Source organism: Mustela putorius, unplaced genomic scaffold (assembly GCF_011764305.1).
Source record: "Mustela putorius furo isolate JIRA1106 unplaced genomic scaffold, ASM1176430v1.1 tig00000382_pilon_pilon_pilon, whole genome shotgun sequence".
Classification (NCBI taxonomy): domain Eukaryota; kingdom Metazoa; phylum Chordata; class Mammalia; order Carnivora; family Mustelidae; genus Mustela; species Mustela putorius.
The window spans coordinates 900,934-914,959 of NW_025421367.1; the positions used below are offsets into that span (position 1 = coordinate 900,934).

General features: G+C 34.7%; 1 protein-coding gene across 2 annotated transcripts in view; it reads right to left on the bottom strand.

Moving 5' to 3' along the window:
- Positions 1-14,026, bottom strand: part of CCSER1 (coiled-coil serine rich protein 1) — a 907,623-nt gene that overhangs the window by 596,057 nt on the left and 297,540 nt on the right. For both annotated transcript variants that reach the window (XM_045079361.1, XM_004756068.3), the window contains exon 5: positions 2,060-2,180. In XM_045079361.1, the coding sequence (XP_044935296.1) occupies positions 2,060-2,180 (121 nt within the window). The remainder of the gene's footprint in view (positions 1-2,059; positions 2,181-14,026) is intronic.

The following is a 14,026-nucleotide window of genomic DNA, read 5'->3' on the forward strand; positions in this document are numbered from 1 at the left end:
TAGCTTTACATGAATATAGAAGTCAGAAACAATCAATGTTTAAGGGGGCTACCGGAGTCATTAATTTGGTTTTAGGCAAACCTAATGTAAGATTCTGATAGGATATCTAGTAAGACCAGTTAGGTCAGCAACTTTAAATATTAAGACTTGCATTCAGAAAAGCCTTCAGGAGAAGAATATATATCTGTAAGTCATTGGTAATATTAATAATTGAAGCTGTGGAGGCACAACATAACTAATACTTCTGTAGATTCTTAGATTTCGGGTCCTTTACCAGTAACACTTCACTTAATACAATGACTGTAAAAGATGATGATACCACCCCAATTAACAGATGAAGAAAGGAAAGCACAAAGAGCTTAAATAAAAGGTCCCCAATTTCCGTTGTGTGTTTGTGTGTGTGTGTGTGTGTGTATAGTCAGAATTGGGATTTTAACCAAGGTCTCTCTGACTCAAAAAACAAAAACAAAAACAAACAAACAAAAAAACCCTCTATGAATGAATGATGAATGAGTGAGTGAGTGATATTGCTAAGGAGAATGTTTAGTAAGAAAGTAGATTCAGAGAATACAGAGTAACACAGTATATGTAGGGTAACAGAAAGGCAGAAAAAAAAAGAACAGCCCATTAATAGTCGGGTTTGATATACATCCCAGAATAAAGAAGAATGAATATTTATGAAGTAGCTAAGGACTAAAAAAAGGTATTTTGTGCAAGAAAATAACACTCTTTCCTGTTTTAAGCAGAATCACTAAAAGATAATTAAAATAATTTAAGATCCTATTTATAAATATATAGGTAACTTATGTAAACTCATACATGTACTGAAGAAAATGCATTTGAGTTTTCTAATATAATTCAATTGGCATATATGAGATGTAATTTTCCTCCTATTAGACAAAAAAATTGGAACCTAAAAATTAAGACTATATTAAGAGCTGCTAAATTGTTTTCACTTTTAAATTGTATTAAAACTGAATTACAATCATTACTTTCTGAATTGGTTAGTACTTCTTTTCTCTATATGAGAATACTAATACTATCTTCACGCTATCAAATATATACATTGCTCCATTTGAATTCAACATTGTTGAATGTAACAATAAGGGATTTTCTAATTGATTTCACAAAGAGTATCAGGCACTATCATATTCCAAGAAACTCTGTCCTTGGGAGCTTAGCCAATAAAGCACATCGGAAACAAACAAGTATGATACACTGTAAACCAATGGGGAAAAACAGTATGTTCTTCAAGGTAAATACCACTTGGCTCAGATGGTGGTTAGCCAGCAATCACTGGCAACACCATACATCACTTAGGCTCCAATGTGAGACCTTAAAGTGGGAATGGCACTAGCTTCACTGGAAAATACCAGTAAAGTTTCCCTTAGCCTTTACATAATGCATACCTAGAAATATCCTAATTATTTGATATTTCAGGTTCACGTAGCTTACATTAGTTACTACGAATTTCTTTTTAAGAAAAAAATCTATCATTTATTCAATATAGGATCAAATCTAAATTTAAGTGAAACTTTATCTGTTTAATAGCAAAAATACAGAAACATTAAATACTGTGAAGTTTTAATTTAGAGTGATTTATTTAATATAGTTACAAATAAGAACTTTTATTCCTTGTAAAATGCAAGCCAACTTTAAGCTAACAAGTTTATATTAAAAACAGATTATATTAAAAAAACAGATTATATTTTAGATGAATAAGCTTGTGAATATAAAATAAGCCATCCAAAACCCCTCCTGATGATCATGGCTCTTTTCCACCTCCACATATAAACACGAGTTTGGGCCCGAAAATAAGCCATCTGAGAACAGTGCACCCACAATCACAGTATTAAAGAAATAAAGTGCTTCGTGTCACTAAGATAAGGTAACAGAATGAAACTCGAATGGTATATGAACAAAATTATCTGTCCTTTTAATATACTAGTATTCACTAGTATTCATACATTCATTATAAATCATCATTTCTGAGCTATCTAATTCTGATCAGTTATCAAACTAGTTTACAAAGTTCTGAAAAATCAGACAAATAACTTACTGTTTGGCAGGTTCAGGAAATTTTAGTTCTTCTCTTTTCTTCATTTCTATCGTTGGTTCCATAGGAGTGAGAACCACAGCAGCACATGAAACTACGGAGTGGTATGAATCCTCCCGGCACACTGTTTTATTAAAAAAAATTAATTGTAAATGTCAAAATTATTTATTGACTAGCCTCACTTTCCCTTCTTCTCTTTTTTAAATTTTCAAATGAAAGAGATAATTCAGCTAAGACATTAATTACCATTAAATTATCCTTAATTATCAGTTTCCACTCTGTCTTTCCACTCGCTAGCTGAATTACCCTAGGCAATTTTTCTTTTTTTTAAGCCACACAGTGGAAAAGGTGTTGGCAATACTTTATAGTCCTTCATTAAAAAAAAAAAAAAAAAAGCTCTTCATTGAAGATAAGAAGTGCATAAATCATATACAGTTAAATGAATCTTTGCAAAATGAACACACCTGTTTGATCAGCGTTATGATCAATAAGCATTACCAGCACTTTAAAATCCCCTGTGGTACCCCTTTCCAATCACTTGTAGCCTCCAAACTTAACCATTATTATTACTTAAATAATCATAGATTGGGTTGGACTATTTCTGACCTTTGTATGAAGGAAATGATACTCTCCTGTGTGTGCACTGTTTTCTGTGTGTCTTACTAATTCAATTTACACTCGTAAGACTTTTTCATGTGCAGCAGCACTCCATTCATTCCCAGAGCTGTATAGCAGTCCACTGAATGAGTATAGCACGATTTACTTGTCCATTTTATTGGTGCTGGACACTTAAGACTGTGCTGGTCTGGGGCACCTGGGTGGCTCAGTGGGTTAAGCCGCTGCCTTCGGCTCAGGTCATGATCTCGGGGTCCTGGGATCGAGTCCCGCATCGGGCTCTCTGCTCAGCGGAGAGCCTGCTTCCCTCTCTCTCTCTCTGCCTGCCTCTCCATCTACTTGTGATTTCTCTCTGTCAAATAAATAAATAAATAAAATCTTTAAAAAAAAAAAAAAGACTGTGCTGGTCTGAGGCTATTTTGAAATGTCTATAAACACATCTGTACTTTTGTTTTCTTTTGGTGTGTAAATAAATTTGTATGGAAAAAATATCTAGGAACTGCTCTTATGTCCATGTATTTCACCTTCAGCTTTAGTAGATACTGCTAAACAGGTTTCTGAACTGATTGCATTAATTTGCATTCCCCAAAGCAGAAGAAGAGTGTCAGTTGTTCCATGTCTGTAGTGACCCTTAGTTTGGCCGGTTTTTAAAATTTCAATATTATATGAATTTTTTATTACTGCATGACAAATTAACAGCACCCCAATTGTGATTTCATAGTTCTATAGTAAGAAGTCTAGTGAGCTCAGTTGAGTTCTCTAATTAGGGTGCCACAAGGCCAATGTCAGGTTCACAGCCTGGCCGTGCTCTTACCTAGAGTCTCTGGGGTGGGGTGGGGGGGGGCGGGGAAGAATCCACTTTTAAGCTCATTGAGGTTGCTGGCAAAATTTAGTTTCTTGGAGTAGTAGCAATCAGGTCTTCTTTTTTTCTTACCGGCTACTGGCCAGTGACCACTCTGAGACTCGAAGCTCTTCACAGGTCAGTGGTCAATGGCCTGTCTATCTCAGCAATGAATAATATCCTTCACACTGAAACCCTCTCATGCTTCAAAGTTCATATTCTGATTTATTCTGCTGCTAACAACAATGAAGTTAGTCCCATCAGATGACCTCCTATTTGACTGGCTCAAAGTCAACTGAGTAGTAATCTTAACTACATCTACAGAGTCCCTTTTGCCACGGAGCATTACGTAATTACAGCAGTGATGTCCTATCTTCCCAGGGGACGATATTATACAACGGTTAGATTTGTGTGTCAGCTTAGAATTCTGCCTACCACAGCTATTCCTGTAAGTGTATAGTGGTATCACATCGTGGCTTTAATATTTATCTTACTGGTATCTAATAAAGTCACTGTAAATTCTTGTTTCACATGATTCTGATAAGCACAAATTTTAGTTACATGTTTAGTTCAATAATACAAGGAACTCCCAAAAATATGATTCATATTTCCATTCACATGGTACATCTACTTTGTGTAATTATATAAATTATGAACTTCTCCAGTAGCCTTTCAATCCACAAATCACTACACAAATAAGAAATGTGGATCATGATCAGTAACACAGACACATTGCTTCTTTCAAAGTCTATCAGTGTCTGGTCACCATGCATCTGCTACTCAGATTAAGAAGAGAACTCAAAGTATGTGGTCACATAACTTCCCTGTTTACCAGTGATAAACTCATGCGACATTTTACAAAAACAGACACTCTAAGGAAGGAATCTGAGAGTGGAAATGAAAATGTAGTCAAGAAATGAAAATTGCTAGTGATGTATATATGAATTGATTATAAATTAAAGGTCAATAATTGCTCATCTGTGTACTCATTTCAAGAACTAAGAGGTGAACAATAAGTTAACCCCCTCCCCAATACAGAAAGAGGCAAATACTAAAGATGGTAACCACATTAATGAAAAAAAAGCATAAATACAATAAGGTTATGCAAATCATCCAAGAAGTATGGACTATGATCTCAAAGATGGGTAAGAAAAAATCTTAAGGTTCTTCACCTTTCGCCTAAAAATATTTGTTGCATTATTAATCTGCTCAGATTCTGAGATCTAAAAGATGACCACTAAAAACAGAGGTGAATTTAAAGCAATCATGTGGCACTCAAGAGACAAACATTAGTGTCTAGTATGTGTCAAAGGTGACATGCTAGTTTCTTCTTTGTCTCTCCAATGCCATCAAATAGATTATGTTTCCTCTTCCTCTTTCTCTTCCTTCTCACCTACTACTACTACTACTACTTCTTCTTCTTCTTCTTCTTCTTCTTCTAAATTTAGTTTACATATTCTTGGAATGAACTGTGAGTTCACATCAAACAACTCCATCATAGTTGGGAGAAAAAAACTGTATTACATTTTAAATTTCCACTGTTGCCTTAAATGCTGCTAATGAAGAAAGAGACTAAGAATAATATTATTGTTTCATTCCTCTGGGATACCACTTACATAGTCCACAAATATTTAGTGAACTAACTGGTATGTTTCAAGAAATATGTTTAAAGGTAGTATTCTACTGTGGGCAAGAAAGAAATAGCCTCTTCCTCCCATGTTTTAGCAAAGTTTCAATTTCTTCTCTAGGAAATATTTCTCATGTGTTAGTACATTAAGCTTCTTACTAGATTAAGTGAAAGCATTTATCTAGATCTCTATGAGGGAAAATAGAGTTATCTTTAAAAAGGAAAAGAAAGAGTACGTAGGAAAAAGGCTATAGGTGAACAAGAACAATTTTCAAAAATAGGAAGTATTTGCTTACTTAAGGTAATATTACTATCAATATTTAGTTTTTATTATCTAGAGACTGGAACAAGTGGCACTGCTCTCAAAGATACCAAAGTTAAAAAAAAAACAATGAATAACTAAGTCAATAAAAATAAGCCTCATTAATTATTACAGAATGGAAAACGATAATACACTAATCTAAAAATACCTGGTTAAGAGCTTCATGTAAATGACAGAGCTCTTGGGGTGCCTGGGTGGCTCAATGGGTTAAGCCTCTGCCTTCTGGGATCCAGCCCCACATTGGACTCTCTGCTCAGCAGGGAGCCTGCTTCCCTCCCTTTGCCTGCCTCTCTGCTTATTTGTGATCTCTCTCTCTATGTCAAATAAATAAATAAAGTCTTAAAAAAAATGACAGAGCTCTTATATTTAGCTGAAATATAATTGCACTCAAGTTTTAATATCTTTACATTTCATCAAGAGTTAGTATAATAAATGCAAGTTAGGCCAATAAGTAATAGAGAAATTATAACTTTAAAAAAAAGTAAATGGAGAAGATATTTTAAATGATATATCCAATAAGGAGTTATTATCCAAAATAAATAAATAACTTATACAACTCAACACCATAAAAACCCAATCCAATTTAAAAAATGGGCCAGAAGACTTAAACGGACATTTTTCCAAGGAAGACATACCAGACGGCCCACAGACACGTAAAAAGATGCTCCACATCACTATTCAACAGGGATATTACCTCTCACCAGTCAGAATGACTAGTATCAAAAAGACAAGAAATAACAAGTGTTGGTGAGAATGTTGGGAAAACAGAATCCTCCTGTACTGCTGTTGGAAACATAAATTGTTGCAACCACTATGGAAAACAGTATGGAGATTCTTGAAAAAAAAAAATCAAAATTGACACACTGTATGATCCAAAAACTCTACCACTGGATATTTATTCAAAGAAAGCAAGAGCAGTAATTCAAAAAGATAAATGCACACCTACTGCAGCATTATTTATTTTCTTAAAGATTTATTTACTTATTTTAGAGTCAGAGACTGCACAAGCAGGGGGAGGGCAATGGAAGAGGGAGAGAGAGAATCCCAAGCAGACTCCCCGTTGAGCAGGGAGCCTGATGTGGGACCGTACCACAGGACCCTGAGATAATGACCTAAGCCAATTCAAGAGTTAGATACTTAACTGACAGAGCCACCCAATTTCCCCTGCAGCATTATTTATGATAGCCAAGGTATGAAATCAACTCAAGTATCAATCAGTAGGTAAGTGGATAAAAAAAGATGGGAAACACACACACACACACACAGGTATATTACTCAGCCATAAAAAAATGAGATTTTGCCATGTGGGACAACACAGATGGAACTAGAAGGTATTATGCTAAATGAACTAAGTCAGGTAGAAAAAGATAAATACCATATCATTTCACTTATATCTAGAATCTAAAAAGAAAACATATAACCAAACAAGCAAAACAAAAGAACAAACAAAAAGCAAAATAGTCTCATAGATACAGAGAACAAACTGGTATTGCCAGAAGGGAGGTGAGTGGGGGATGGGGCAAAATAGATAAAGGGAATTAAGAGGTACAAACTTCCAATTATAAAGTAAGTCCTGGAGATGAAAAGTACAGCAGAAGGAATATGGTTAATAATATTGTGATAAAATTACATGGTGAAGGATGCTGTATGGATAATATGTGCTGAGAACTGAGTAAAGTACAGAACTTCTGAATCGCTGATTCATTATGTTACATGGCTGAAACTAATATAGTATTGTATGTCACTTACTTTTCAATACACTTTTTAAAAAATCAGCTAAGGTCTAAAAACAGTGAATGGAATAATAAAAGGGAAGTAAGATTTCCCAAATAATGAATATGCCTCAGCTGTCCTTCATTCTGAGGCAGATAGGGGGAAAAAAAAATAAAGGAAACCTTAGCAATAAGTCATGGAGAAAAGAAACAATTTTTGAAAATCAATAGAATAATGGATGTTTATGTGATCATTATGTTCAGACAAAAAATTTTCTTCAAAATTATGGTTCCTACTAAAAAGTAAATCAGAAACATATCACAATGGTCATGATCATAATGTGAACTACTCTGTATAATTATTTAGCTAGTATATAAGTTCTTGGATATTATTTTCATATTTTACCATGCCATTAATGCATAAATTAATTTTGAAGAACGATAGAATATAACTAAAGGAGAAAACATTATATTTGCCTTATAAAATAAACCTGATGATACAAAATAAAAGGAAGTTTCAAATTTAAAAAAGACCTTCAGAGTTGTTGGGATTTAAACATTTTTCTATTTTAGGAAAACTCATAACTGTTTTATCGCCCTAAAACATTTTACAAAAGAATTTGGGTGTCAGAGAAAAGGGGGAAATCTGTATTTTAAAATGACATTTATTTAATATCTCTGATAAAACACCTTACAAATTCCTATTTAGGTAAAAAGAACTTTAGATATTTCTGACAGAAATGTTAAATTATTGCTGGGCTTTGAAAGAAAATTATACTATAAGATTAATGGAAATCAAGTGAGAGTCATATTGTTAGCCAACACAAGTCTCTACCATACTAGTTCACTAATAGGGCAATGAATACCTTTTTAAACATTTTAGAAATACAAGAACACAATACACACTTTTTATGGGACAACATAGTTCATATTTGTTCACATTTGTAAGATTAAGTAGACAATTTTTTAAGTAATTAAAGTAAGTCATTGAATGTGGTTTGCTAATTATATTGATCTTTGTGAAATAAAAATGTAACTTTTTCTCTTAATGGACACAGAATGCTTATATACTACACCGTAATTAAAGGTGAATGTATAAAAATTATTATAGGAATTGGGGCACCTGGGTGGCTCAGTCTGTTAAGCGACTGCTTTCGGCCTGGGTCGTGATTCCAGGGTCCTGGGATCGAGCCCCGCATCAGGCTCCCTGCTCAGCAGTGAGTCTGCTTCTCCCTCTGCCTACTGCTCTGCCTACTTGTACTCTCTATCTGTCAAATAAATAAATTATTTTAAAAAAATATTATAGGAATTAAAGTTTGGGTTATTTGACAACAGGGAATTCCATTTTCTTCTTTCTTTCTTTTTTTTTTTTTTTTTTAGTACTTCACAAATTCCTATAATGACACTCTCCTTAGTTTTAAAAACAGAAAAAATGAAACATATATTAAGATGTAGTCATGGATAAAAAAAAAAAGATACAGTCATGAAAACCTGAGTAGATAAACAGATGTGTGGAAGACTGATATTACTTCAAAACAATGGGACTTTTTGAAATTCCTTCAGGCAAACAATATATGATTTAATCAGATTAAATTTAATTTCATTTTCTAAATGCTTCCCCTTTCCCCAAAGGAAAAACAAAAATCACTTTTTCAGAAGCTATTGTAAGGTGCTGATCCAGAAAATTGTTCTCAAATTGTTAAATGGATGATCCTCATTTCATGGATTCCCTTCAAATTAATTCATTTTCATACCACCAGGGGCTTTAATTTTTAATCTAAGTGATTGAACCATTGTGACAAGTTTAGATACTACAAAACTGTAGGAATCCTGGTTTGAAGTAAAAATTATCTCTGTACTTCCCAAACTGCATCAAAAGCAAATGGTTCACGGGGTGCCTGGGTGGCTCAGTTATTAAGCATCTGCCTTCAGCTCAGGTCATGATCCCAGGGTCCTGGGATCTAGTCCCACACTGGTCTCCCTGCTCTACAGGAAGCCTGCTTCTCCCTCTCCACTTATTCTGCTTGTGTTCCCTGTCTCGCTCTGTTTCTCTCTGTCAAGTAAATAAATAAAATATTAAAAAAAAAAAAAAGCAAATGGTTCACTAATCAGGCTGAACTCTCATATGGGGAAAAACTGGCTTTGCGAGAAAGCAGAGTGTGAAATGAATAAACTCCTAATCTTTTAATTACTCACATTATGTAATTGTACTTATAAAGACAGTTTTAATCAATGGAAAATATTATTTACTTCTAAATTTAGAAAAAAGTTAAATTTATGGAACAGCTGATAGTTACTTCATGATAGAACTTAAAAAACATGAGCTATGTCAAGGCATCACATCTTCAAGTAAGTTTCCAGCATCCATGAGTTGAAAAATTGATGTTTTCTACTCTTACTTCCAACCATAGACACAGATAATAATTTGAGACACCAACCTATAAATTTATATGCTGCATTTGTTCTTTTTTTTTTTAAAGATTTTATTTATTTATTTGACAGAAAGAGATCACAAGTAGGAAGAGAGGCAGGCAGAGAGAGAGAGGGGGAAGCAGGCTCCTTGCTGAGCAGAGAGCCGGATGCAGGGCTCCCTCCCAGGACCGTGAGATAATGACCTAAGCCAAAGGCAGAGGCTTAACCCACTGAGCCACCCAGGCACCCTGAATTTGTTCTTTTGTGAAAAGAATCTTTGTTTAACTGAATTCCCTGAATCGCAAAAAATTCCATCATAGGCTTGTGTTGCTTGGAATTGTCAGAGCCAGGCTAACTAAAAAATTAAAGTCCCATTTCTTTCTAGACAGATGGAATCTTTTGATTAAGGTTAAGGTCACCAATCAGGGTATTCTGAGAGGGTCTCCTGGCAAGATGCTGTAACTGCATGAAGAAGTCAGTTGTACAACTACCAGTTAATATAAAAACAATGACTCAGACATAAGAAACTGACATTTGATGATGAGTTATACCAATCGGAGTTTTAAAATGAGAGAAAGTGTTTGAAAGTCACAAGACTTACTTATGCTAAGATTTGGTTCTAAGCACTTCTCTCATTTATTCCTGGGTAGTTAAAAGTGTATGAACACCCAAAATGATCCACACTTCTGGGACCTCTGCATCAGAAATCTGCAAATCTTAGGGCAGAGTAGAAATCATTTCTGGGTTTAAAATTGAGTAGTCTGACTATATCATGTAACCTTTTATTACACCAGAGAAAATACACTATTATATGAAATGATTCTCCATTTTTAACTATATTATATAAAGTGCTTCTTTCAGCCTCATAATAAACTGAGATCCAAGACCTAAATATTGAAATTGTGTTACGCTATTTTTTTTCCAGTCTGATATATCAAAATTGTTTCATTTAGTTACTGAACTTCTATCTTTGTTTTGTCTTCTATTTTATAAAATCAGTATTAAAATGTTCATTAAAATGCCAAAGATTTGTTAGGAGAGACATTTTTCTCTTTCATGCAAAACTAGAACATAAAAATTACTGAATATGCCTAGAGCATGATTAACTTATAGGCATCATGCATAACTACATTTGAAGTCACCACTCCAATTCACCAGAATATTTTACTATCAATGAGCAAATTGTTGGTGTAAAATTTTGAGAAGAATTTATTTTTAACTTGAAAAGGTATTCACCTTCCCCTTTCCCATCCACAGAACAATCCACTGGTAAAGTTTAACCCCATAAAACAGGAATATTTACTTTCAAAAGCTTGACTATCATTATGTAGTAGGTGTAAGTCCATGTACTAACTATGCATTTAGCATTACAGTATCATCCCTATCTCTCAGAAAATTTCTATGGGGTAAGTATTACCCCCATTCTACAGTGTTCAAGGTGAGGCAGCTTAGGAGTAGCAAAACCAGAATTTAATCTATTTGCCTGTACCACTATGCTACTACCAATACTTCATGTTGATCCTTATTTACATATAATGCATCAAGTATTCTAAAGAGTGAGTTTAAGAGTTTATCTTTTTCAGTTATATTTATATTCAATAATATTTTTTAAAGATTTATTTATTTATTCCTAGGTATCTTATGGTTTTGGATGCAAACCTAACCAAAGAGACACAGAATCTATACTCAGAAAACTATAAAGTACTCATGAAAGAAATTGAGGAAGACACAAAGAAATGGAAAAATGTTCCATGCTCCTGGATTGGAAGAATAAATATTGTGAAAATGTCTATGCTACCTAAAGCAATCTACACATTTAATGCAATTCCTATCAAAGTACCATCCATCTTTTTCAAAGAAATGGAACAAATAATTCTAAAATTTATATGGAACCAGAAAAGACCTCGAATAGCCAAAGGGATATTGAAAAAGAAAGCCAACGTTGGTGGCATCACAATTCTGGACTTCAAGCTCTATTACAAAGCTGTCATCATCAAGACAGCATGGTACTGGCACAAAAACAGACACATAGATCAATGGAACAGAATAGAGAGCCCAGAAATAGACCCTCAAATCTATGGTCAACTAATCTTCGACAAAGCAGGAAAGAATGTCCAATGGAAAATGGACAGCCTTTTCAATAAATGGTGCTGGGAAAATTGGACAGCCACATGCAGAAAAATGAAATTGGACCATTTCCTTACACCACACACAAAAATAGACTCAAAATGGATGAAGGACCTCAATGTACGAAAGGAATCCATCAAAATCCTTGAGGAGAACACGGGCAGCAACCTCTTTGACCTCTGCCGCAGCAACATCTTCCTAGGAACAACGCAAAAGGCAAGGGAAGCAAGGGCAAAAATGAACTACTGGGATTTCATCAAGATCAAAAGCTTTTGCACAGCAAAGGAAACATTTAACAAAATCAAAAGACAACTGACAGAATGGGAGAAGATATTTGCAAACGACATATCAGATAAAGGACTAGTGTCCAGAATCTATAAAGAACTTAGCAAACTCAACACCCAAAGAACAAATAATCCAATCAAAAAATGGGCAGAGGACATGAACAGACATTTCTGCAAAGAAGACATCCAGATGGCGAACAGACACATGAAAAAGTGCTCCATATCACTCGGCATCAGGGAAATACAAATCAAAACCACAATGAGATATCACCTCACACCAGTCAGAATGGCTAAAATCAACAAGTCAGGAAATGACAGATGCTGGCGAGGATGCGGAGAAAGGGGAACCCTCCTACACTGTTGGTGGGAATGCAAGCTGGTGCAGCCACTCTGGAAAACAGCATGGAGGTTCCTCAAAATGTTGAAAATAGAACTGCCCTATGACCCAGCAATTGCACTATTGGGTATTTACCCTAAAGATACAAATGTAGTGATCCAAAGGGACACATGCACCCGAATGTTTATAGCAGCAATGTCCACAATAGCCAAACTATGGAAAGAACCTAGATGTCCATCAACAGATGAATGGATCAAGAAGATGTGGTATATATACACAATGGAATACTATGCAGCCATCAAAAGAAATGAAATCTTGCCATTTGCAACAACATGGATGGAACTAGAGCGTATCATGCTTAGCGAAATAAGTCAAGCAGAGAAAGACAACTATCATATGATCTCCCTGATATGAGGAAGTGGTGATGCAACATGGAGGCTTAAGTGGGTAGAAGAATAAATGAAACAAGATGGGATTGGGAGGGAGACAAACCATAAGTGACTCTTAATCTCACAAAACAAACTGAGGGTTGCTGGGGGGAGGGGGTTTGGGAGAAGGGGGTGGGATTATAGACATTGGGGAGGGTATGTGATTTGGTGAGTGCTGTGAAGTGTGTAAACCTGGTGATTCACAGACCTGTACCCCTGGGGATAAAAATATATGTTTATAAAAAATAAAAAATTAAAAAAAAAAAAATAAAAAAAAAAAAGATTTATTTATTTATTTGACAGAGAGAGAGAGAGAGAGAGAACATGCACAAGTAGGCAGAGAGGTAAGCAGAGAGAGAAGGGGAAGCAGGCTCCCCACTAAGCAGAAAGCCTGATGCGGGACTCGATCCGGATCCTGAGATCATGACTGAGCTGAAGGCAGAGGCTTAACCCACCGAGCCACCCAAGTGCCCCAATTCAGTAATATTCTTATATCTAAATTATTTATCCTAGAAAAATTGTATAATCATCAGGTAATTTACCCTAGAACACAGCACAGCTTTGACTTATTATACAAATGCTTTCAGTTCCAAGCTCAGTATATCAAACTGATTTACAACAAATATTTTCCTATTGCTTCACAGAATGAGTGTCAAGTGCCAGGATGAAACCCATACATACATACGGTTACCTATGGAAAAGGAAATTATATAATTCAGAAAAAGATTATTTTTTCAAATTTATTTGTAATCAATTGCTGTTGATCCATCTTGCCCAGCCCTATTATACATGCTTGAGACGTATCAGTGAATAAAAATGACAAAAATACATGTTTTGTGGAATGTATACGTCTTCTAATGGAATAGATTCTCAGATCAAATTTGCTTTTCTTCATAATTTTTCTCATCAGTAAAATATGAATAATAATAATAATATCTTCTTGGGTTGTTATGAGGATTAAGTGAATTACTGTATATGAAGTGCTTAGGATAATGCTGGAGAAACTGTAAGAAGTTTTAAAACTTAAAATTTAATTTTATTTAAAAAATAAAATAATATTATTTATAACTAGTTTTGATATTTTTGATACATCAGATTCCAGTTATTTAATCAAATACTAATCTAAATGTGCTGTGAACATATTTTGCAGATATGATTATAACCTACTACAGCTGACCTTAAGTAAAGGAACTGTCAATAGATAATCCGGGTGAGCCTGATTCAATCAGTTGAAAACCATTAAAAGTAGCTGGGGCTTCTTGATG